At 47.3% G+C, this 23,633-nt stretch overlaps 1 protein-coding gene across 1 annotated transcript in view; it reads right to left on the reverse strand.

Annotated features, from left to right (window-relative positions):
* Positions 1-5,458: 5,458 nt before the first annotated feature.
* Positions 5,459-23,633, reverse strand: part of nphp4 (nephronophthisis 4) — a 406,773-nt gene continuing 388,598 nt past the window's right edge. Inside the window, exons 25-29 of the mRNA XM_080214939.1 lie at positions 19,437-19,522; positions 17,865-18,036; positions 16,786-16,965; positions 13,228-13,371; positions 5,459-6,876 (exon numbers count right to left, since the gene is read on the reverse strand). Coding sequence (XP_080071065.1) covers positions 6,736-6,876; positions 13,228-13,371; positions 16,786-16,965; positions 17,865-18,036; positions 19,437-19,522 — 723 coding nt within the window. The 3' untranslated portion in view covers positions 5,459-6,735. The remainder of the gene's footprint in view (positions 6,877-13,227; positions 13,372-16,785; positions 16,966-17,864; positions 18,037-19,436; positions 19,523-23,633) is intronic.

The following is a 23,633-nucleotide window of genomic DNA, read 5'->3' on the forward strand; positions in this document are numbered from 1 at the left end:
CCAATAGTCAGTACAGAGCTCACTCTAAATACAGACCCTGTTGTAATGTGTACAGGGGCAATACCTGAGACCCACATAATTGGGTGGGAGCCTATGGATAGGCAGTGTGGGAAGCCAGGCCACTGTGTGCAAGGACTTGCTTCCTGAGTCAGAGGGGGGAGCCCCAGTTGGAACCAGGAAGGAGTGGCGAATGATCGCAAATCCAGTTCTGTCAGACCCTTGTTTTGTAGATATAAAAATATCATTGTTCACAAATCCTTTAAAACAATGAGTTACCTTCAAAGTTATTACAGATCCTGATTGTAGATATTTCAGAGAAGATTCACTGAGCTTTTTGCTGGATGGCATGGTGGCACAGTGATTAGCACTGCTACCTCACAGCGCCAGGAACCTGAGTTCGATTCTCAACTTGGGTCACTGTCAATGACTGCACATTCTCCCCGTGTCTGCGTGGGTTTCCTCCGAGTGTTACGGTTTCCTCCCACAGTCCAAAAGCGTGATGGTTGGGTGCATTGGCCACACTCAATTCTCCCTCAGTGTACCCGAACAGGTGCCGGAATGTGGTGACTAGGAGACTTTCACAGTAACTTCATTGCAATGTTAATTTAAGCCTATTGGTGACACTAACACATAAAGGTGTTATGGTGAAAAGCTGAGCAGGTTGGGCTTATACTCACTGGAGTTTAGAGGGATGAGAGATGATTTTATTGAAACAGCTCAGACTCTAAGGGGGCTTGACGAGGTGGAATCTGAGAAGATTCTTCTTCACCAGGCAAAAGATTCTAGAACAAAGGTTTCAAAATTGGGTGTCACCCATTCAAGATTCTCTTCCACTGAGAGAGGGGTTAGAGCTGGGTCATTGAATAGACTCAAGGCTGAGTGAAATGGACTTTTAATTGGCAAGGATTATGGCAGGAAAGTTGAGTTCAGACCACAATCAGATCAACCATGAACTTATTGAAAGGTGCAGCAGGCTTGATGGGCCCAATGGCCTACTCCAGCCTGTGTTTCTTAGGTGGCATATCTCAGACTGTCAACCCCAACGCAATTATCAGTACTGATGATCAGTGTGAACACCCAATTCACTTTACATTCCTGACCATGGGTCATCCATGTGACCTGATGGAGGTTTATAAGATGTTGAGAGGTATAGATTGGGTGGATTCTCAGAGGCTATTCCCCAGGGCTGAAATGGTCGCTATGAGAGGACACAGGTTTAAGGTGCTGGGGAGTAGGAGATGTCAGGGGTAAGTTTTTCACTCAGAGGGTGGTGAGTGAGTGGAATCGGCTGCCGTCGGTGGTGGTAGAGGCAAACTCGCTGGGGTCTTTTAAGAGACTTCTGGATGAGTACATGGGATTTAATGGGATTGAGGGTTATAGATGGGCCTAGTAGGTTGGGATATGATTGGCGCAACTTGTGGGCCAAAGGGCCTGTTTGTGCTGTAGTGTTCTATTTTCTAACCTCTGAGGCCATTGTAAATAAGAACAGGAACACTATGCTGTTGGAGACTTGGACACTTTCTGTCCAGTGTAATCCCAGAATATAAATCAGACAGATAGTCAACATCTTTTCCCAAAGGTAGAGGAGTCTCAAATTCGAGGGCATAGGTTTGAAGTGAGAGGGAAGAGATACAAAAGGGTCCAGAGGGGCACTTTTTTCACACAGAGGGTGGTGAGTGTCTGGAACAAGCTGCCAGAGGTGGTAGTAGAGGCGGGTACAATTTTGTCTTTAAAAAAAGCATTTATATGGGTAAGATGGGTATAGAGGGAAATGGGCCAAATGTGGGCAATTGGGACGAGCTTAGTGGTAAAAACTGGGCGGCATGGACAATGTGGGCCGAAGGGCCTGTTTCCATGCTGTAAACCTGTATGACTCTGTGACTCTAGTGCAGTTCTAGGAATGTAGAGATACTAACTGCAGGATTTAGATGACAGCAAGTTACAAAACATCTCTACAGATTCTTCCTTGACCTGTGATTATTGTATTCAATAGTCCATTGTTGGCGGGGGCATGGCATTTAATTTCTGTACAATTATCAAAGTTTGCACAAAGGATTATTGAATAAACACAACAGTCAAGGAAGAATCTGCAGAAATTCCGCTATAATTAAGGATTCTAATGAACATTAGTAGTATTAATTCACTAATCTGCTTTTTAAACATTCAACATTAAAACCAAACAATATAGTTGAACAACTGGAAGATAACGCACAGTAGAAAAACTAAAGTGTGTCTGAAATCCAAGGAATAACACCGTAAAAATTCACAACGCTATCTCCTTGAGCAGCATTCAGAATCAGTGCTCTTGTGCGAAAGTATAGTATCTCATCCAGTCGGTGCTGGTAAGAAGAGATATCAGCAAGATCCTACATCAAGTGGTTTCACATGATTATACAGCATGATTAGATACTTAGTCACAAGCTCGGAACAGAGCATCTTACTGTTCCTGTTCAATAGCTCACACACCAGCCATCCTGTCCAGATGCACAGGAACACTGCCACTTGCAAGCTCTTCTCCAAGCCACAAGCCATCCTTTAATACAAGTGTACGAAATAAGAGCAGATGCAGGCCGTTCGAGCTTTCTCCGCCATTCCATAAGATCATGACTGATCTGTTTGAGTTCCACATTTCCAATCTACCCTCAATAACTTCCGATTCCCTTGCTTACCAAGAATCCATCTACCTCTGCCTTAAAAATATTCAATGGCCCTCCACCTCCACTTGAGGTAAATCGCGCAACCCTCAGACAAAAAAATTCTCCTCACCTCTGCCCTATAAGGGTGTCTGCTAGTTTTAAAAGAGTACCACCACCACCACCCCCCCAGTTCAGGACTCACCCACAAGAGGAAACATTCTTTCCACGTCCACCTTGTCAATACCGTTCAGGACGTTATATACTTCAATCAAATAACTCCCTCACTCTTCTAAGTTCAAATGGAACGGCACAGTGGTTAACACTGCTGCCTCACAGCACCAGGGTCCCAGGTTCAATTCCAGCTTGCGTCATTGTCTGTGTGAAGTTTGCATGTTCTCCCCGTGTCTGTGTGGGTTTTTTTCGGATGCTCCAGTTTTCTCCCACACTCCAAAGATGTGTGGGTTAGGTGGAGTGGTTATGTTAAATTGCCCCTTAGGGTCAGGGGGATTATCAGGGTAAATAAATGTGATTACGGGAATAGGGTCTGGGTGGGATGGTTGTTGGTGCAGACTCGATGGGCCAAATAGCCTCCTTCTGCACTGTGGGGATTCTATGGAGACGAGCCCAGTTTGTCCAGCCTTTCCTCATAAGATAACCTCCTCATTCCAGGTATCAATCAAGTGAACCAAAGCAGTTACATCCTTCCTTAAATAAGGAGGGTTTGGAACTGTAACACTGTTCCTTCAGTGTCACTGGGTCAAAATCCTGAAACTCCCTAACAGCATCGTGGGTGTGCCTACACCATATGGACTGCAGCAGTTCATGATGGCGGCTCATCACCACCTTCTTAAGGGGCAATTAGGGATGGGCAATAAAAATACTGGCCTAGGCTGCGATGCTCACATCCCAATAAAGAATAAAAAAACCTCACAGAGGTTGCTGAGTATGGCCAAGCTGGACCAAAGGCTAAGAGTTGCTCATGGGGACTCTGAAAGCCAACAAACCTTCTCTGATTGTCCTGGATTCGAATCAAACTCGGGTCCCAGACACTGAAAAGCCAATGTCAATCTCAGCTAAATTTTAATCGTCTCTTTAATGCCTTTCTAGAAGAAGAGAGACTCACTCCAACAAAGAAGATTGACTTTATTCTTTAAAAAGGTGTGAAAATAGCAGATTTCCACGCACTGCTAATTCGTAGCAAAACAGCGAAATACAAAATAAATAAATGATACAAACAGCCCTGAAGACCATTTGTACACACCCCAGTTTGATTGGGGCAAATCAGCATTTTCTCTTTTTTAAAAAAAATATATTGTGCTATTCATTCATAACAAAAAGGATCAAGTTATCCAGACAATTCCAAAAGCAAATTCCGTCTTGGACAGGGTTTTGTATGATATACTCATGCCAGCAGTGTGTTCCTACTGAGGTGACTGCACCTGACACAAAACACACAGGCCAAATAAATATTTCAGATTTCAAATATTTTTCTCCATACAAAAATGTTTCTCATCAGCTTTGTGTTTTTGAACCAATATCTGATATGCCGACTGTCAGTGAGGACAATACCTGTTAGCGTAGATGCCAATTGTCAGTGTGAACATTGCCTGTTAGTGTAAACACTGACTGTCAGCGTGAACGTTGCCTGTTAGTGTAAACACCGTCTGTCAGTGTGGACATTGCCTGTTAGTGTAAACACCAATTGTCAGTGTGAACATTGCCTGTTAGTGTGAACACTGACTGTCAGTGTGGGCAAGTTAGTGTGGACTCTGACTGTCAGTGTGAACAATGTCTTTAGTATAAACACCGACTGTCAGTATGAACACTGCCTATTAGTGTAAACAGCGACTGTGAACATTGCCTGTTAGTGTGGGGTGAGGATACAGCAGGAACCATCTGTATCAGGGGGTGAGGGTACAGCAGGAACAGTCTGTATCGGGGGGAGTGTACAGCAGGAACAGTCTATACCGGGATGAGGGTACAGCAGGAACTGTCTGTATCAGGGGGTGAAGGTACAGCAGGAACAGTCTGTATCGGGGGGTGAAGGTACAGCAGGAACAGTCTGTATCGGGGGGCTGAGGGTACAGCAGGAACAGTCTGTATCAGGGGGGTGAGGGTACAGCAGGAACAGTCTGTATCGGGGGGTGAAGGTACAGCAGGAACAGTCTGTATCGGGGGGCTGAGGGTACAGCAGGAACAGTCTGTATCGGGGGGGTGAGGGTACAGCAGGAACAGTCTGTATCAGCGGGGTGAGGGTACAGCAGGAACAGTCTGTATCAGGGGGGTGAGGGTACAGCAGGAACAGTCTGTATCGGGGGGCTGAGGGTACAGCAGGAACAGTCTGTATCAGGGGGGTGAGGGTACAGCAGGAACAGTCTGTATCAGCGGGGTGAGGGTACAGCAGGAACAGTCTGTATCGGGGGTGAAGGTACAGCAGGAACAGTCTGTATCGGGGGGCTGAGGGTACAGCAGGAACAGTCTGTATCAGGGGGGTGAGGGTACAGCAGGAACAGTCTGTATCAGCGGGGTGAGGGTACAGCAGGAACAGTCTGTATCGGGGGGTGAGGGTACAGCAGGAACAGTCTGTATCAGGGGGGTGAGGGTATAGCAGGAACCGTCTGTATCAGGGGGGTGAGGGTACAGCAGGAACAGTCTGTATCAGGGGGGTGAGGGTACAGCAGGAACAGTCTGTATCAGGGGGGTGAGGGTACAGCAGGAACCGTCTGTATCAGGGGGTGAGGGTACAGCAGGAACAGTCTGTATCAGGGGGGTGAGGGTACAGCAGGAACAGTCTGTATCGGGGGGTGAGGGTACAGCAGGAACAGTCTGTATCAGGGGGGTGAGGGTACAGCAGGAACAGTCTGTATCAGGGGGAGTACAGCAGGAACAGTCTGTATCAGGGTGAGGGTACAGCAGGACAGTTTGTATCGCGGGGTGGGGGGGTTAGGTTACAGCAGGAACAATCTGTATCGGGGGGGTGAGGGTACAGCAGGAATAGTCTGTATCAGGGTGAGGGAACAGCAGGACAGTTTGTATCGGGGTGAGGGGACTAACAAGAGCTCCATTTTAAGGCAAGTAGAGAAAGGTTGTTAATCAGGTTCCTTCCACCTGTGAATTTTGGGCTGTTTTTCTTGTGGAAATGAAAGATCGGGAAGAAACAAGAGCCAATATTTACGTGGGATGATGAATATAATGGAATGTCCTCAGGCGATTCACGTTGGAGAGCACAGACAAATTGCAGAAGGATAATTTGAAAAGTGAAGCAAAGGCACTTTGTGGCAACAGGAAATGGAGAACTGAAGCTGAGGGGCTTGGGGTTGAACTGCTGGGGAACCGGGTCAACACAGATACTCCCTTGGCCAACGAGGGTTGGATGAGGCAACACACAAAGGCCACGGTAAAAGACAGTGGCGGGGAGGTGAGCCGGGTTACAAGGGCAAAGGGGGTGAAGAGATTGGGCGAGGTGAGCCCATCGAGGGGCTTTGCTGAAATCCATGGGTCAGTGGAGATTAGCAATGACCTATTGAACTGGACAGTAGATGGACGGTGAAGTTCTGGGTAAACTGAAGTTTGTTTGGGATGGAGTTTGGGAGAAATTCAAGGCGATTGTTGGAGGAGGAGGATCTTGAGGTAACAGAAGGTGTGGCGGGAGTGAGGTAGGCAAGACTATGTAAGGGGGAGTATGCAGTCTTTGAGATAGATTCGGCATGAAGTTCCTTTGCTAGCCCTCATAAAGATCATTAAAGGGGCAAGCCTTAATAAAATTATTTTGGAATTGGAGCCAGAGACCTAATTGTGAATGAAGTGATTGGGGCAGGTGATGTAACACCAATCATTATATCCAATCTGAAGCAGGGTACAGGTCAGGGAGGTAACACTCACACGTACAGAAGGTGAGAGAGGAGATAAGCTGCTCCTGAGCAGCAGTCATGCCCTTATCCACCCGGTACTGACACATCGGGACATGCACACCAGGCTTTAGCAGTGACAGCTTGTCCGGGGAGCTTGTTGGAGGCTGTGGAAGAGGTCCTCACCTCTTTTCAAAGCGCAGTCACATCAAACACGCCGTGGTATCAGGCACTTAGGTGTAGTTTTTTTTTTATTGGTATGTAATTTTCACGCAGTAAGTTGCTTCATTCTTTTCAGTGTCGTCGTTAATTAGAATCAGGATTTCCTCCGTGCCGGGATTCTGGCCCGGTGCGAACCGCAGGCCGATGTGGTAAGTCTCACCACCACGGAGCTGAAAATAGATCAACACCTTGTGAAAAGTACTCCAGTCCCGTCCTCAGGACGATGACAATCCATGTTCATAAAAACATTCTACAGACAGGCTTTGGCAGTAAAAACACATTCAATATCGAATTGCTGGAATTTCGACAGGGGTTCCCTCCATCTGCAGGGTCAGGACAAACCTGGAGAAAGGCTGAAAATGCCACTCCCTTGGACTTGCTGTTCACCTTCCGGGAATCTGCATGGAAACGCTATCCCAGTGAATTCTATCTTTGAGGGACTATGCTGCTGTACAATTAACCCTGTTGCACTTCAGCCAACCGGTATTAACACCCAATGTAAGATTCACCTTCATTAGATGCAGAGTACTGTTCCACCCCAACACCTGATACTATAGACGGAACTTCATAGAATCCCTACAGTGCAGAAGGAGGCCGCTCGGCCCATCAGGTCTGCACCAACTCTCCAACACAGCGTTCCACCCAGGCCCTATTCCCATAACCCCATGCATTTGCCCCACTAAGCTAAACTTTTTAGGATCGTAACAGGCAATTTAGCATGACCAATCTACCTAACCTGCACATCTTTGGACTGTGGGAGGAAACCAGAGCACCTGGAGGAAACTCACACAGACACGGGGAGAATGTGCAAACTCCATACAGACAGTTACCTGAGGTCGGAATCGAACCCAGGTCCCTGGCGCTATGAGGCAGCAGTGCTAACCAGCGTGCCCTTAGTTAGCTTGTCGCAGTCATCTCATATTTAAACAGCACTCTTTCATCACTTACTTTCCTCTGTGCTGCTTTAAGCCAGTTATTGAATGATGGTCCAAATCTTTGACCTAAAAGAGGTCAAAGCCACCTGCCGCCACCCCCAGAGACAGCAAACAGCAAAAGCAATTGATTTGGAGGAACTTATCCTTTTCCATAATGCTGTCATGGTCGGAAACCCCAGAAAAGTCTTCTTCAATGAGGTGTTCAGTGGTCGGCACGGTGGCAAGCACGGCTGCCTCACAGCGCCAGGGATGTGGGTTCGATTCCGACCTTGGGTCACTGTCTGTGTGGAGTTTGCACATTTTGTTTGTGTGGGTTTCCTCCGGGTGCTCCGGTTTCCTCCCACACTCCAAAGATGTGCAGGTTGGGTGGATTGGCCATGTTAAATTGCCCCTTAATGTCCAAAGTTGTGCAGGTTAGATAGATTAGCCATGATAAATGTGTAGGGTTACAGGGATCACGTGGGGGGGTGGGCCTGGGTATAATGCTCTGTCAGGGAATCGGTGCAGATTCGATGGGCTGAATGGCTTCCTTCTGCACTGCAGGATTCTGTGAACTGGGTTTTTAAAACGATGATCTCCCACCTTGGGTCACTGTCTGTGTGGAGTCTGCACGTTCTCCCCACGTCTGCGTGGGTTTCCTCCGGGTGCTCCGGTTTGCTCCCACAGTCTGAAAGATGTGCTGGTTAGGCACACTGGCCGTGCTAAATTCTCCCGCAGTGCGTCCGAAAAAGGCGCCAGAGTGTGGTGATTTGGGGATTTTCACAGTAGCTTCATTGCAGTGTTAATGTAAGCCTACTTGTGAGATTAATAAATAAACTTCAACTTACGTGCTTTTGTCTGTTTGTAGAGCTAGGTCTATTTCCTGGAACTGGTTTCCAGCCTGTTGCCAGAGGCTGTAGCTTGAGGTGTGGTGCTCCACATCAGGCAGGGCTGACCAGCTCTTCCCGCCTGCCATAGGTGTAGACCTTACAGGGTGAGAATCATCCTGTTTCACCTCGTTCTGAATGCACTGTCTTCGGACATCAAGTCTTAGAGTGGGACTTGAACCCAGAGCTTCTGACTGAAAAGTGAGGGGTGTCACTCTTTGTGCCACGCGACCTCCCTAATATTAGTGTCCTTTGTATTAGCTTTGATGGGCCAGATAGCCTGTTCTCCTTGTCCATGTGCAGACTCCACACAGACAGTGACCCAAGGTGGGAGATCAAACTCAATTCATCTCTCGCTACTGATAAGAGAGAGATCCAAGTGAAGAAGGAGTATTTTGAACACTCCAACACCTTCCTCTTTGCAGCCTTGTCTGGAAGATTATTCCAAAATCAAGTTAGATAAAGAAGTTCTTATCAGCATCTGTTAAATTTACCTTAATCTGTAATTCCTGGCTCTGGGACCCTGATTTACTTTATACGGAGAAAGAAGGAACATATACAGTGTTTTCTCAGGTCACGTTTGCCAAAATCTTGTTACCATCCAAGCCAGCCAGATCTCACTGTCCTGCCAGAGGCACACCCCCGCTGGGGGTTTTGCAGTGGCCAGCGGTGCAATCATGGCCAAGTTGGGCCGAAGGGCCTGTTTCCATGCTGCAAACCTCTATGATCAACGGGAAATCCCATGGAAAGTGGCGAGGCCGTAAGATCCCACCACCAGCAAGCGCGCGCCACCTCCCACTGCCGTGAAACACACCGTGGACAGGGAGAAAAATTCCAACATTTCTGAAGCGTTTTGTGAGGTGAGATGTTACTACTTAAATAAATATGATAAGCAATATGGAGATGGCAGAGGTCCCAGAAACAAATTAAAGAGCAGTTAATTTGTATGCTAGTAGATTGGGAAATGAATATTGGCCAGAAGACAGGTAAATCTGCTACTATTCTCAAAATACTGCCATGGGATCTCTTAAATCCACACGAACAGTCAGATGGAGTTTTAGTGTCTTACTAAATACAATACTGAAATCTCAGCCTACATTCCGAGTTTCAGTGCCTGAGGGGGTGGCAAAAAGATTCGAAGTGTTGAATTTGTGTAAAAACTGGAGTAAATCATGTTTTTTACAGCAGGAGTTATAAAATGAATCTCCCATACTCTATGCATTGCTGAGCGCACTAGTGTGAATCAGTCCATAAATCAATGGGTAGGGTCTACTCCCGCTGGAGAGGCCGGCAGCGCAGCGCTGAGTGCGCCACTGCGCACGCGCCAATCTGTCAGCACCGAGATTGGCACATGCGCAGTTGCCTTGCACTGCCGGCTTCCCGATCGCTGGCCTACCCCACAGCCCCCGCATCGCCGGCTGTGTGACACCCCCACTGCCCGATCGCTGGCCCCCCCCGAACACGCCCAGGCCAGCCTCGACACTCCTCCTCCCCTCAGCAACCCCGGCCACCCCCTCAGCAGGCTGTCCCCCCACCCCACCCCACCCCAGTGGCAAGCCCGATTGCTGGCCTTCCCCTTCTGCCCCAACCCCTCCCCACCCCAACCAATTACTCCCAGAGACCCAGCCCCCATCAGGCCCCCCGCCCGGCATTGCACGATGGGGAGTTCCAAGGTGCTCCTGGGGTTTGGCACTGTGTCTCTTGGACGGTTCCAGTAAGGGGTGGGGGTGGGGCGGTGCCAAGCTGCCACTGCCAATGTGGCAGTGACCGGGGGCACCACCTCCCAGTGCCCAATCCTCTGTAGGGGGGGGGGGGGGGACCTCGATAGCTCTCCCTTCACTCCGGCTGGGTCAGACCGCCCACAAGTAGGGATCTATACTAAACCCTACTGGAGTGAAATACACCTGACCGGGGAGGCTAGCAGGCCTGGAGACTTCAGTCCTGGGCCCACCAATGGCATTTAAATTATTTTTGTAATTCATTAGGCAGCTCCGTGCTGATTTTTGGCACAGAGTTGATGGCGCCGGAAATCCAGCACCGGGAGATGTGCAGAGGTCATGGCGCCTGTGGGGAGCCTACAAAATGGCCTCCGCTAGAGCAGCACAGGGAGATGGGAGAATCACCCCCTCAGCCCCAGAGGCAAGCGTGCTTCCAACGGAGCCTAGCTGACACACAATACCTTGTCCACGACAGTAGGACCTGAGGACATGGGTGAGATAAGTCAGTGGAGGCCGGTGTCCCTTCACCAGGTTCCCCTTTGTTGACACGCTCTATTAAAGTTCATAGAGTGTTACAAACTCAGAGTCAGCATTCAGAGTGTCAGGCGTCCTGACGCTCCCAGTTACACATACAACAAAGGCTCTCTGATCGGACAAGCAATAATGAGTTCAAGTTTATAGTCCAAGAGGTCAATCTCAATGGCCTCATTGAAAACATTACAATGGCCTGTGCATGAGGAGGAAAAGCTAAGCTTGGAAACAACGACGGGAATCTTCTGATCCCAACTACGGGAATGTACTTTGGTTGGAGGCCAAAAGCCAGTTTCCCAACACTGGGGTGAACTTAATTATGTTAAAAGCGGGTCAAATTTCCTGGCCGAGTGTTGGAAAGCCCCTTTGAATACATGCACGAATGGCACGGACGACACGGCGGCATAGTGGTTAGCATTGCTGCCACCATGTCGTCCAGGGACTCGGGTTCAATTCCCGGCTTGGGTCACTGTCTGTTTGGAGTTTGTATGTTCTCCTCCTGTAGTCGTGGGTTTTCTCCAGTTTCCTCCCACAGTCCAAAGATGTGCGGGTTAGATGCATTGGCCCTGATAAATTGCCCCTTAATGTCAGGGGGACTAGCTAGGGTAAATATGTCAGATTACAGGGATAGGGCCTGGGGGGATTGTGGTCAGTGCAGATTCGATGGGCTGAATGGCCTCCTTCTGCACTGTAGGGATTCAATGATTCTCTACCATGCATGATCATTGAAAGGCCAGATCACTAGAATTAAGTTTCTCCTCCAAATTAAATTCCCTGCCAATGAGAAATTAGAATGGTCACAGTTACAACTGCATACAAAGTGGTATGTTCCTAGTAAGGGAGTGCCTCACCTGCACTATGGGGAATTACAGAGATTCTCAGTCCTAAATGTTTTTAATATGACTGTGATTCTGTGCCCCATCACCCAGCCAAGTTAAATATCTTTCCTGCATGGACCCTGCAGAGCCCTGTAAGACCTCTTGATACTTCACGTAGGTAGCCTTACAGTCCTTGGCACGGTCCAGCACACAGCCTGATTCTACTCATACTTATCTCAAGAGATAATACCTGGTCCTCCAATGATGTTCGGTAACTTCGATTAAAATCCCTTTGTGCAAATTCTGTTCCAAGCCTTGAGAAGGAGGCCCTCAAACCAAACAATTCTCCATGTGAGGTCTCAGTCAACTGCACGCAAACCTCTTTAATCCTACACTCAATCCCTCACGCAGTCAAGGCTGACTTGCTGGTTGCTGTGTTACTTGCTGCCTTCACCTGTATGTTAGCTCAACCTTACAACTGAACAAAGGCAACCAGGAACGATTAGTCATGCCCAGCTCATCATTCTCCTAATACCGAGGGAAGTCTCTGGTTTTCTATAGTTAAGGCCAGCTTCACTCTTTCAACTCTGAAACTGTATCTGCAATGTTGCTTGCCATTCACACAAACTGTTTAACTCCACGTGACGACTCACTGCCTCCAGCCACATCTCACATCGAGGCAACAGCAGCAGGAGGTGCGCAGAGAAGCAATGACTTCAGTGTACCCGAACAGGCACCGGAGTGTGGTGACTAGGGAATTTTCACAGTAACTTCATTTGGCCCATATCCCTCTATACCCGTTTTACCCATGTTACTGTCTAAATACTTTTTAAAAGACAAAATTGTACCCGCCTCTACTATTATCTCTGGCAGCTTGTTCCAGACACTCACCACCCTCTGTGTGGAAAAATTGCCCCTCTGGACCCTTTTGTATCTCTCCCCTCTCACCCTAAGCCTCCGCCCTCCAGTTTTTGACTCCCCTACCTCTGGGAAAGGATGTTGACTATCTAGTTGATCTATGCCCCTCATTATTTTATAGACCTCTATAATATCATCTCTAAGCCTCATACGCTCCAGGGAAAAAAAACAGTCCCAGTCCATCCAGCCTCCCCTTATGACTCAAACCGTCATCAAGTCCCGGTAGCATCCTAGTAAATTTTTTCTGCACTCTTTCTAGTTTAATAATATTCTATCTTTCGGATATCGGGACGGGCTGAGAGTCTCATTCACCCTTTGCTTATGACACCCCTGACAGCCCCTAACCTGTGAAATCACCCCTCCCTCCCCCATGACATCATTTTCCTTTTGCCTTGGTCCAACCTATGAGCCTGGGACTTTGGTCAGGTGCGGGGGGATGGAGGGGGGAACCAGCAGCAGCCATAGCCTCCTCCACGATTGGCTGGCTGCTCCTGCTGGGCTGGCGGGGGGGGCCCTGATTCCACAAGGCTGGCCGCTGGCCTTGCCACTGGTTGGCATGTGATTTGGTGAGCCTTCCGGAATTGAGATGGCGTGTTTCTCTCACCAGCTCTCCAGCCAAGACCGCTGGTGTCTGAACAATATTCCACCCGGTGTCTCTGCTTTTCCAGCTATTTTCACGCCTGACCTTGAGGGAAACAAGACATTCTACGAAACTGAATTACGTGCAGCACTCACCTCAAAAGAATCTTCCTTGTATTGCAGTAAATCGGGCCGATTGGTTTGCAGGAAGTACTTCTTCTTGTTAAGGTAGGGATTGGTGTAACTGATACGCTTGTTGATACCCCTCCCTTCTCCAATAGGAATAAAGATCTCAAAAGCCTTTGAACAAAGAAAGCAGCCTTAATGCAAACTGCAGGGAGAAGTCAGAAACATGAGTACGTTGACCTTATTACTTGGCCCCAATGTTTGTTAACACCAACTGTACAAAGGATTAGATTGAGGACTTTCTTCATTAGGGAGATAGGACCTGTAGTGGGCCTTTCAGCCCCTCAAGCCCTATTCCACTGTTCAATACAATTAATGACTGATCATCCACTTCAATGCCTTTTTGCTCCCATACTCTCCCCATATCCATTATCATTGGTACTTAGAATCATAGAATCTAACAAGGAAGAAGGAGGCCATTCGGCCCATCAGGACCACAATCCCAACCAGGCCCTATCCCCATAACCCCGTACATTTACCCTAGTTAGTCCCCCTGAATTGCCAAGGGGCAATTTAGCATGGCCATTCCATCTAACCCGCACACCTTTGGACTGTGGGAGGAAACCGGAGCACCCGGTGGAAACCCACGCAGACACAGGCAGAATATGCAAACGCCACATAGACAGTAACCCAAGTTGGGAATCAAACCTGGGTCCTTGGCGCTGATGAGGCAATAGATTTAGAAATCTGTCAATTTCTGCTTTAAACATACTCAATGATTAAGCTTCCACAGCCTTCTGGGGTCAAGAATTCCAAAGTTTCAGAAAACTTCCTGAGTTATAAAAAAAGTGGCTTCTCCTTTATTTTGAAATTGTGTCCCCTAGTTCTAGGCTCCCAAACCAGAGAAAATATCTCACGTTTCCCTCTGTCTGTCCCTACCGCCTCACAGCTCCAGGGACCTGGCTTTCATTCCCGACTTGGGCGTCAGTGTGGAGTCTGCACGTTTCCCCACGTCTGCATGGGTTTCCTCCGGGTGTCCCCGTTTCCTCCCACAGTCCAAAGATGTGCGGGCTAGCTGGATAGGCCATGCTAAATTGCCACTTAGTGTCCTGGGAAGTGTAGGTTAGAGAGATTAGCAGGGTAAATGTGTGGAGTTATGGGGGATCAGGCCTGGGTGGGATTGTTATCGGTGCAGACTCAATGGGCCAAATGGTCTCCTTCTGCACCGTAGGGATTCTGTGGTTTCTATGATTTTGATTTTTTTTTGCTCGTCTACATTCATTTCTACTCTTCCTTTCCTTATCAGTTTCTTGGTCTTCCTTTGCTGTACACTGAAATCCTCCCAATCCTTGGGTTTGTTATCACTGTTGGTAACTGCATAGGCCTTTTCTTTCACTCTTACACAATTCTTAACTTGCTTTGTCAGCCACAATTGACTGACTTTATTCTTGTGCCTTGAAGGAAGTTACTTTAAACTGTGTAATAATTATTTAAAGACATGTGCACCATCACCTTTTAATGTATTTTTCAAGTCCGCCTCAATCTATTTGCCCCTTGTGACTTCAGAATTTCCTTTGTTCAAATTTAACATCCTAACCACCTCACTTTCTAACATAATGTACAATTCTATCATATTGCGGTCATTCATCCCTAAAGGTTCTTTTTAGAATAAGTTTATTAATTAGACCTTCCTCGTTACATAACACACGATCTAAAATAGTCCATTGTTGAGTCAGTTCCTCAAGTCACTGCTGTAGAAAATCGTTCCGAACACACTCCAGAAACACGTCTTCCACAGCATTACTGCTCATTACATTTACCCAGTCTACATGCAGACTGAAGTCACCCATGATGACTGTATTACCCATGCTACACGCTTCCCTTGAGAAATATCATGTCCCACATGACCACCACTGCTTGATCACCTATAAACAAACCAATGTTAGCTGTCCCTTGCAGAGTCTCAGCCCCACCCAAAGATTCCACATTTTGTTCTTCCAATCTAAAATCCTCCCTTACTAATTATCCCTTATCAGTGCAATAGCACCTCCTCTTCCTTTTTTGCCTGTCCATCCTAAATGCTTGAATAAAGAGGAGTTAGATAGATTTTTAATTGGTAATGAGTCAAGGGTTATGGGGAGCAGGCAGAAAAATGGGGATAAGGAGCATATCAGCTATGGTCGATTGGTGGAGCAGACTCGATGGGCTGAATGGCCTAATTCTGTTCCTAAATCTTATGAACTTATAATTCCCAGCCTTGATCACACTGTAGCCATGTTTCCGTAATGGCAATTAAACCATCCCCATTTACCTTCATTTATGCCTTTAAACCATCTACCTTGTTGAACTTTGTCTTATTAACATCATTTCACATTCTAATCCTAGTCTTCGTCCATCACCCATCAGTCAACAGCAGGCTGATAATTTGTTCCTTCTCATTCATTGTATGCACATTTGGCTGTGTTTCCCTCGCTGTGGGCACAGAGGCATGGATGTCGACTGTAGCAGCCTTGACACTGCTTTAGCTCAGATCAACAATTCAGCACCAATCAGGATTGAACCTCCCCTCCCCGTGGTTTATAGAGCTCACTTTCACATCTGTCCATGCACTCAACAACTGAGGCAATCCTGGGAGCTGTGGTATTACGGGCCAGCAAAACAAAGGGCCAGAGGTCATGTATAATGGGTAGAAGTGTCTCTGCCATCTCGTACAACCCTGCTCGGGATTCAACTCAGTTGAAGTCAGTGAACTGAATTGACTTGCTTCAGGCGACTGCCCAAAATTATTGTCTCCCTTAGGGTGTGGGGTTTTTCACCCAGTGCGGGAGGCCTCACCTGTAAAGCCACACAATTCACCTGCGTACGTACTAATGGATTGGAGCAGCTCTGGACTTGTGATCCCAACCACATTCTGACCAGATGCCAATCTCGAGTGCAGCAATTCCAGGATCAGTGTAATGTTCAAGGGAGGCTTGATATCCAATGCCTCTTTATGGAAAAAATATCACACTCGCTAAATCTTATGGATAAATTACATATTGTGACCGAAAAAAATCCAGTACTTTATCAACACAGTTAAAGAGGCAGTACAATGCTATCGCTGGCATAAATTAATTGGATTAAAACACTTCAAATGACATTAGGATCTAGGCTGCTGCAACTCCATTTCTTTTTGTGTAATTAACATTTCATATCCAGCGAATGGACTGCACAGACTGGGCAGTGGAGGTCCCGGGGCTACAGGAGGTACCGGGGCTACAGGGGGGTCCCGGGGCTACAGGGGGGTCCCGGGGCTGAAGGGGGCGGGGGAGTATTGGGCAGTGGGACTATCAGGGCTGAGAAAGCCTTGGGAGGGCTAAAGGAGCAAGAAGCCCAGCTGAGCTCAGTTTTAGATGCAAGTCCACAAGCTGCTGAAGCTTGGCATTGTAGGAGAGGACACAGGGATACTGGGAGAAAACTAAAGCAGGCACTTACTGATGGGCAAGAAGAAAGGGCCTCATTTACAAGGCGGGATTCATGGAGAACAGACTGGAAAGGTGGAGAGAATAATCCTCCTAATAAAGATGGAACTGCATGAACTCTGATTACCTTACTGATGGGAGGCTGCCTACAAGTTAAGCAGATAAGCCAAGATGCCACCAACTGTCGGAAATCCACATCCACGACGTTCAGGTAGATGTTCCTGTCTCCTTCTTTCTGAGGCCGCAAACCAATGTGCAGATCCTTCACAGTGTGTGGTGGAAGCAAGAAGACATCTGATGGTACAATCTAGGTGATAATATCAACAACATTACACAGCTTTCCACCCGCTATGTATGAAGGTATATTTCAAACATTAATCAATAAAGATTGTCACACAGACAGAGCAGGTAACAGCAAAGGAACCTCATGTTTCTTCCCCATTCTCTCCTGTGGCTGCATGGGATACATTCTACTATTGCAGTTGTTTCTGCTACTGCATCTGAGTGACTATTTATCCAGAGTGGGATTTTTTTAGAACAGAATTCCCCCTGCCAGGTTCCCCCTGCACTCATTCCTGCTCCATGATTTGCAGCTTAACGTAACTGGTTGTCTCTAACTCAAAGGTGCAGAGTATTAGAATCATATCTCAAATAACATCTCTCTGCTCTCGATCATAACCAGGAGCTTCCTGCTCTGCAACCTTTGTTTGCATTGGACTTTTAGAGGGTCTTAAATGAGGTTGGGCCTCGATACGGTGGTGCTGGAGCAGCTCAGCAGATCCCCAACTCAGCCGATCCCCAGCGCAACCTGATTGTCACCTCACCTGATCCACAGTGCACCTGATCCCCAACGCAATCCAAATCCCACCTCACCTAATCCCCCACTCACTCAATTCCCAAACCATCCGATCCCCAACTCTTCCAATCCCCAGCTCAACCCAATCCCTAATCCACCTGATTGCTAGTCCACAAGAATCCCCAACTCAGCCAATCCCCATGCAACCTGACCCCAGCGCAACACGATCCCCAGCTCACCCCGATCCCCAGCTCACCCCGATCCCCAGCTCAACCCGATCCCCAATCCAGCCAATTTCCTTAAATAGCAAATGAGAAGACGACTAATCTTTATGCGGAATTTAAACAGAATTTCTTACAAGTAAGGCTTTATGTTCAGACCCAAAGGTGTGAAAATTGCTGAGAGTTTACCTGAAGCTCCTCGGGATTTGAGGTGTAAGCAGCCACTTTCCGGACAGTTTGGGTCCCTCGCAGGACTAGTGCGAGTTGGGTCAGCTCCCCGACCACACAGTTGACATCTATCCGTTGAAGGGAGTGAATGTAGAACTGCCATATCTGGACTGGCACAGCCAACCAGGGGTCCCTGCAAAATGAACAGGAAAAAGTTCACCCAACTGTTTATATACATTTCCCTCTCCCCTTATCTGAACAATCTCTAATAGCACAATGTGCGATAAATATTTATAACACGCTAGCCAATCTAGTCGTGATTCTAAGGGGGTAATTTCACAGTGTCCCCTGTCAGTGCCCCAATATAGCCTCCTACTGTGTTGCCGCTAAGAAAGATCACCCACATCTAACCAGGAAAATGATTCCCAACAGGTGATTCCCAATCTATGGTTCTGTAAGTGTAGGTCAGTGGGACTAGGCAAAAAATGGTTCGGCACAGACAAGAAGGACCAAAAGGCCTGTTTCTGAGCTGTAATTTTCTATGGTTTCTATGGTGATTATTGGTTAGGCAATTGAACAGAGCAAGGTGCAGCATCTGAACAGGAGAGATTGGCCAAACATTTTGTCAAAAGCAACTCAATAATTTTCTGACCTTATTTTCAGTTTTCCAGCTCTTGTTGTTTCCTTTGAACTCCTCCCAGATGAAGTAGACTGTGATAGCATGCATCTGAGGGGCTGAACAGCCTGCGTCTGTTCCATGTGATTCAATGACAGAATGCCCCCACCTTGGGCTAGGAGGCAGAATGAGTGCCACCCACAAAAACACACCTCCAACAGCGACCAGAAAGATGCATTACTCAAAGCTTCAGCTCTATAATCATGGACTCATAAAACCCCTACAGTGCAGAAGGAGGCCATTCAGCCCATCGAGCCTGCACTGACAACAATCTCATCTAGGCCCTATTCATGTCACCCCACATATTTACCCTGTTAATCATCCGAACACTAGGGTCAAATTCACATGGCCAATCAACCTAACCTGGCCCTGTTCCTGCCCTAACCCCATAACCCCACACATCTATCACGGCTAACCCATCTGGTCTACACATCTTGGGACACTAAGGGGCAATTCAGCACGGTCAATCCACCTAATCTGCACATCTTTGGAGTGTGGGAGGAAACCGGAGCACCCGGAGGAAACCCAAGCAGACACGGGGAGAATGTGCAGATTCCACACAGACAGTGACCTGAGGCTGGAATTGAACCTGGGTCCCTGGTGCTGTGACACAGCAGTGCTAACCACCGCTCCACCCATCCCCAGGCACACCGCTCCACATCCCCTGGACCCTCCCCCCATACTTAAACAAGGTGAGACGTGCAACGTGCAGACAGGAAAGTATATGGACATGCATGTGGTTCATATGGATATGCATGTTCTTCGTATGGACATACGTGATTGGTTTTAAACTGCACTAGACACCCACAGCTCAGTTACCAAGACAAATGCTTAGAAAGCAGCACTGATGTTACAGCAGACTCAGCTACATGGTCCAATGATGGGACAGTCAAATAGATTCAATGTTAGCTGCTCACATGTAAACAATGACAAAGAACTTCTTGATCTCCGGGCTGGGACCACACGCTACTTTTAGGAAAACATCCTGTGGCTCATTGACGGCCTGCAAAGGAAACAAAGATGAGATGCTTAAAGGGTTAATTGATACGGCATCGAGGATTACTCTAGTGTGTGACACCTGTATGTAATGTGAAGCACTAAATATATTGACACTAATGGGGCTGCAACTGTAATTGTAGAGAAATAAAAACTCCGGGTGCTAAAATGCAAAGCTTTCTCAGCCCTTTGATAGAAAAGAACATAAGAAATAGGAGCAGGAGTAGGCCATCTGGCCCTTCGAGCCTGCCCCGCCATTCAATAAGGTCATGGCTGATCTGTTGTGGCTCAGTTCCGCATTCCCGCCCTCTCCCCATAACCCTTAATCCCCTTGCCTATCAAAAACCGATCAACCCACGTCTTAAAAATATTTAGCGAGGTAGCCTCCACCACTTCAACGGGCAGAGAATTCCAGAGATTCACCACCCTTTGAGTGAAGAAATTCTTCCTCAACTCCGTTCTAAACCGCCCCCCCTTTATCTTGAGGGTGTGCCCCCTAGTCCTACTGTCCTTTCTGAGCGGGAAGAATCTCTCCACCTCTATCCTATCCATCCCATTCATCATCTTATACATCTCAATGAGATCTCCCCTCATTCTTCTAAACTCTAACGAGTACAAGCCTAGTTTATTCAGCCTCTCCTCGTAGCTCAACCCCCTCAACTCCGGCATCAGCCTAGTAAACCTCCTCTGCACTCCCTCCAAGGCCAAAATATCCTTGCGTAAGTACGGCGCCCAAAACTGCACACAGTACTCCAGCTGCGGCCTCACCAATGCCCTATACAGCCGCAGCAAGACCTCCCTACTTTTATATTCAATCCCCCTCGCTATGAAGGCCAACATCCCATTCGCCTTCCTGACCACCTGCTGCACATGCAAGCTGGGTTTTTGCGACTCATGCACAAGGACCCCGAGGTCCCTCTGCACCGTCGCCTGCTGCAGTTTTTCTCCACGTAAGTAATAATCCTTCCTACCATTATTCCTACCAAAGTGGACCACCTCGCACTTGCCAACATTGAATTCCATTTGCCAGTTCCTGGCCCATTCGCCCAGCCTATCTAGATCCTTCTGCAGACTCTCCACACCCTCCGTGCAATTTGCCATTCCACCAATCTTGGTGTCATCAGCAAATTTCGACACCATACACTTGGTTCCCTCCTCCAGATCATCTATATAAATGGTAAATAGCTGAGGCCCCAGCACCGACCCCTGGGGCACTCCACTAGTCGCCAACCGCCAATCCGAATAGCACCCATTGACCCCCACTCTCTGCCTCCTATTTGACAACCAATCCTCTATCCACACTAACACCCTACCCCCAACTCCATGCCCCCTTACCTTCTGCAATAACCTCTTGTGAGGTACCTTGTCAAACGCCTTCTGAAAATCAAGAAAGACCACATCCACCGGCTCTCCTCTATCCACCGCCCTAGACACATCCTCATAGAACTCCAGTAAATTTGTCAGACACGACTTCCCCTTAACGAAACCGTGCTGCGTCTGCTCTATCAAGCAATTCCCCTCAAGATGCCTCGCTATTTCCTCCTTGATGACGGATTCTAACATTTTACCTACAACAGACGTTAAAGTTCTCCTGACATGCTGATTTGCAAACTGTTAAATTTAAGTTTATCTGTTAGTGTCACAAATAGGCTTTCATTAACACTGCAATGAAGTTACTGTGAAAATCCTCTAATCGCCACGCTCCAGTACACTGAGGGAGAATTTAGGACAGCCAATGCACCTAACCAGCATGTTCTTTGGGCTGTGGGAGGAAACCAGAGAACCGGGAGGAAACCCATGCAGACACAGGGAGAATGTGCAAACTCCATACAGACAGTGACCCAAGCCGGGAATCGAACCCGGGTCCCTGGTGCTGTGAGGCAGCAGTGCTAACCACTGTGCCGCCGTGCCACTCCCTCTCCGCTGCTCCTAGTTGCAGCCCAATGATGACTCAAGAGGCAATGGCTTCAGAAACAGAAATATTTTCTGCCATTTCAACACAGCTTTAATTACATTATATATCAAACCAGCGCCTGCAAATTAACTTTTATTTTTAGATTGGGGATGGGAGATCAGCAAGCATTTGTGGGATTCCTGCCCCTGTGAGATCAACAGAATTGGGGGAATAGGAGGTCGGCACCTTATGACACTGTTGCATTTCATGTACTAAAAAATCAATTTGAGTTTTAGCTGAAAAACCTCCTCGTTTGGTATATTTCAGAAGCTGATAAAGAACCCTGTAATTACTCACTGCCTCTCTAGCAGCTCTTAGCAAAGAGCAATATGAAATGTCATGTTTTTCTGGTGCACATTAAAGTTCTGAGCAGTGAACCAACCACAAAGCTAAATATTCAGCCTCAACAGATGATCCATTCAGGTGGATAATTACCAAACCTCCTTCAAAGTGTCTAATCAAGAGGGGTCAGGCCTCCTTACCAGAATTTCTCTGTGTTTCTCTCCGATCTTCAGGTTACAGCGGAATCACCATTCAATTATTGATCTCGAATTTGTCTTAATTATTTGTCCCTTTCATCCTTCTTCCCACTCACTGATGGGAATGTCCTTATCCCAGTCCCGCAGAGCGATCCTGTGCCTGATTTCCACGCTCACAGCAAACTGTTGAGATTGTGTTACCATCCTCAGTAAGAAAGAGCCTACAGCATTTGGATGCTTCCAGGAGATTGTCCTGTTTGCAAATTAGATCTGCTGAACCTGGGTCATTCCCCCACACTGTAGGCTGAGCCTGGGACATTCTCCCACACTGCGGGCTGGACCGGGATCATTTCTCCCACACTGCGGGCTGAATTTATTTTGTCGGGTGCTGAGGGAACACATGTCAGAAAGGGAAAATGGAAGCATTCGGGGCCGTATTTTTAAATTTCCCTTCCAATTCCTGCTAGATCAGGAAATGAGGCTATTTAAGTGTCTTGTATAAATTCAAATTTCCCTGTCTTTGCTATTTTCATGGAGCTGGGTGGGTTCCCGCAGCCTGGGGGAACCACATCAAGTCTGTTGTTTGTGAACTTTGGGGAAACCTGCGGTAGAGTTAGAAACCTTGAACAGTGACCTCTAAAAGTTCTTGTTAGCTTCAGCTATAATAATGCAATGGAGTTTGATGACATAAGTATATTTAGAATGCAGTTATTTATAATGAGGCTCTGTACTAAAAAGATAAGAGACCATTGAGTTGGCCAGCACTTTGTAAGTGTTCAGAAGCATGACTGTCCTTTCTCCAGTGAAGAAAGTCCTCTTTTGCATTCTACGCATGAAGAATCATATGAGTGTCTGTGGGAACTCCGAAATGTGATTTTCATTTTGATAATTGACATCTCCTGAGCTTTGAAGCACTCCTCTAACATCCATTAGTAATATTCGTGCCACACAAGTGCCAGGCAATGGCCATCTCCAAGAAGAGAGAATCTCACTACCTTCCGTTGACCTTTAACAACATTACCATCACTGAATCCCCCATCATCAACATCCTGGAGATTACCAATGGCCAGAAACTGAACTGGACTAGCCATATGGTTATAAAGCAGGTGAGAGGCTGGAAGTTCTGTGGCAAGTAACTCACTTCTCGAATACCCAAAGCCTGTCCACAAGGCACAAGTCAGGAGTCTGATGGTGTACTCTCTACTGGCCTGAATGAGTGCAGCACCATCAAGCAGCTCATCATCTTACAGCACAAAGCAGCTTGTGCGACTGACGCCACATCCAAAACTTTCTTTATTAATTCTCTCCACCCCAATGCAGAGTGTTAGCAGTGAGCACCCCAGCAACTCACCAAGGCTCTTTTGACAGTACCTCTACCACCAAAAAGGACAAAGGTAGCAGATGAATGGGAACACCACCACCTGCAAATTCCCCTCCAAGCCTCACACCATCCTGACTTGGAACTATATTGCTATTCCTTCACTGTCGCTGGGTCAAAATCCAGGAACTCCCTTCCTAACCGCACCTTAGATGCACCAACACCACATGAACTACAGCAATCCACCACAGCCTTTTCAAAGAGAAATTAGGGATGGGCAATAAATGCTGGCCAAGCCAGTGACATGCACATCCCATGAATAAAAAAAACTGAACCAGTAAACCGTACAATAACCAAAAGAGAAAAT

The sequence above is a fragment of the Carcharhinus amblyrhynchos genome, chromosome 30 (genome assembly GCF_965287045.1).
Source record: "Carcharhinus amblyrhynchos chromosome 30, sCarAmb.v2.hapA, whole genome shotgun sequence".
NCBI lineage: Eukaryota > Metazoa > Chordata > Chondrichthyes > Carcharhiniformes > Carcharhinidae > Carcharhinus > Carcharhinus amblyrhynchos.